The 2,500-nt window shown below is 49.5% G+C and overlaps 1 protein-coding gene across 1 annotated transcript in view; it reads right to left on the bottom strand.

Annotated features, from left to right (window-relative positions):
* Nucleotides 1-206: 206 nt before the first annotated feature.
* The window catches only part of LOC118950106 (protein sidekick-1-like), a gene marked incomplete at both ends in the record, with an annotated part of 122,910 nt that continues 120,616 nt past the window's right edge, over nt 207-2,500 (bottom strand). The window contains one exon of the mRNA XM_036973738.1: nt 207-374. Within this exon, the coding sequence (XP_036829633.1) occupies nt 207-374 (168 nt within the window). The remainder of the gene's footprint in view (nt 375-2,500) is intronic.

A 2,500-nucleotide genomic window follows, 5' to 3' on the forward strand; every position in this document is an offset into this window, starting at 1 on the left:
TGTGTGTGTGTGTGTGTGTGTGTGTGTGTGTATCTTACTCCAGACAGTGAGAGTGGCTGTAGCGTTGATGTGTGTGTGTGTGTGTGTGTGTGTGTGTGTGTGTGTGTGGGGTGTGGTGTGTGTGTGTGTGTGTGTGTGTGTGTGTGTGTGTGTGTGTGTGTGTGTGTGTGTGTGTGTGTGTGTGTGTGTGTGTGTGTGTATCTTACTCCAGACAGTGAGAGTGGCCGTAGCGTTGATGGATCCGTCTGCGCCAGCGGCAGTACAGGTGTAGTCGCCTGAATCCTCCATCCTGATTGGCTCAACCAGCAGACCACCTGACTCCAGCAGGGTGAACCTGGGAATCTGGACTGTCCCACTGGCCAGGAGCTGGGAACCTTCGCACGCACGCACACACACACACACACACACACACACACACACACACACACACACACACACACACACACACACACACACACACTCAGCCCATTAACATTCAGAGACAGAATGTACCCAGGGAGATGTTGTTGTCAGGGTTAACTACCTTGCTCAGGGACAGAATGTACCCAGGGAGATGTTGTTGTCAGGGTTAACTACCTTGCTCAGGGACAGAATGTACCCAGGGAGATGTTGTTGTCAGGGTTAACTACCTTGCTCAGGGACAGAATGTACCCAGGGAGATGCTGTTGTCGGGGGGTTAACTGCCTCGCTCAGGGACAGAATGTACCCAGGGAGATGTTGTTGTCGGGGTTAACTGCCTCGCTCAGGGACAGAATGTACCCAGGGAGATGTTGTTGTCGGGGGGTTAACTGCCTCGCTCAGGGACAGAATGTACCCAGGGAGATGTTGTTGTCAGGGTTAACTACCTTGCTCAGAGACAGAATGTACCCAGGGAGATGTTGTTGTCAGGGTTAACTGCCTCGTTCAGAGACAGAATGTACCCAGGGAGATGTTGTTGTTTAGGGTTAACTGCCTTGCTCAGAGACAGAATGTACCCAGGGAGATGTTGTTTAGGGTTAACCGCCTTGCTCAGAGACAGAATGTACCCAGGGAGATGTTGTTGTCAGGGTTAACTGCCTCGTTCAGAGACAGAATGTACCCAGGGAGATGTTGTTGTTTAGGGTTAACTGCCTTGCTCAGAGACAGAATGTACCCAGGGAGATGTTGTTTAGGGTTAACTGCCTTGCTCAGAGACAGAATGTACCCAGGGAGATGTTGTTGTCGGGGTTAACTGCCTTGCTCAGAGACAGAATGTACCCAGGGAGATGTTGTTGTCAGGGTTAACCGCCTCGCTCAGAGACAGAATGTACCCAGGGAGATGTTGTTGTCTGGGTTAACTGCCTCGCTCAGAGACAGAATGTACCCAGGGAGATGTTGTTGTCGGGGGGTTAACTGCCTTGCTCAGAGACAGAATGTACCCAGGGAGATGTTGTTGTCAGGGTTAACCGCCTCGCTCAGAGACAGAATGTACCCAGGGAGATGTTGTTGTCAGGGTTAACCGCCTCGCTCAGAGACAGAATGTACCCAGGGAGATGTTGTTGTCGGGGGGTTAACTACCTCGCTCAGAGACAGAATGTACCCAGGGAGATGCTGTTGTTTAGGGTTAACTGCCTCGCTCAGGGACAGAATGTACCCAGGGAGATGTTGTTGTTTAGGGTTAACTGCCTCGCTCAGAGACAGAATGTACCCAGGGAGATGTTGTTTAGGGTTAACTACCTTGCTCAGAGACAGAATGTACCCAGGGAGATGTTGTTGTTTAGGGTTAACTGCCTCGCTCAGAGACAGAATGTACCCAGGGAGATGTTGTTGTTTAGGGTTAAATGCCTTGCTCAGAGACAGAATGTACCCAGGGAGATGTTGTTTAGGGTTAACTACCTCGCTCAGAGACAGAATGTACCCAGGGAGATGTTGTTGTCGGGGTTAACTGCCTTGCTCAGAGACAGAATGTACCCAGGGAGATGTTGTTGTCAGGGTTAACTGCCTCACTCAGAGACAGAATGTACCCAGGGAGATGTTGTTGTCGGGGGGTTAACTGCCTCGCTCAGGGACAGAATGTACCCAGGGAGATGTTGTTGTCAGGGTTAACTGCCTCACTCAGAGACAGAATGTACCCAGGGAGATGTTGTTGTCAGGGTTAACTGCCTTGCTCAGAGACAGAATGTACCCAGGGAGATGTTGTTGTCAGGGTTAACTGCCTTGCTCAGAGACAGAATGTACCCAGGGAGATGTTGTTGTCAGGGTTAACTGCCTTGCTCAGAGACAGAATGTACCCAGGGAGATGTTGTTGTCAGGGTTAACTGCCTTGCTCAGAGACAGAATGTACCCAGGGAGATGTTGTATGTACAAGTGCCCAGGAGACAGCAACCTTACCTCCAGGGCTCAGTCATGACCTTTCTGTCGGTCAGTCCAAGTAGATTAGTATTCGTTCAAAGAGGTGACCTCCAAAAAATATACATTATACAAAACTAAAAACTTTAAAAAATATACATTATACAAAACTAAAAACTTAAAAATATACATT

Source organism: Oncorhynchus mykiss, unplaced genomic scaffold, assembly GCF_013265735.2.
Source record: "Oncorhynchus mykiss isolate Arlee unplaced genomic scaffold, USDA_OmykA_1.1 un_scaffold_303, whole genome shotgun sequence".
NCBI classification, from domain to species: Eukaryota; Metazoa; Chordata; class Actinopteri; order Salmoniformes; family Salmonidae; genus Oncorhynchus; species Oncorhynchus mykiss.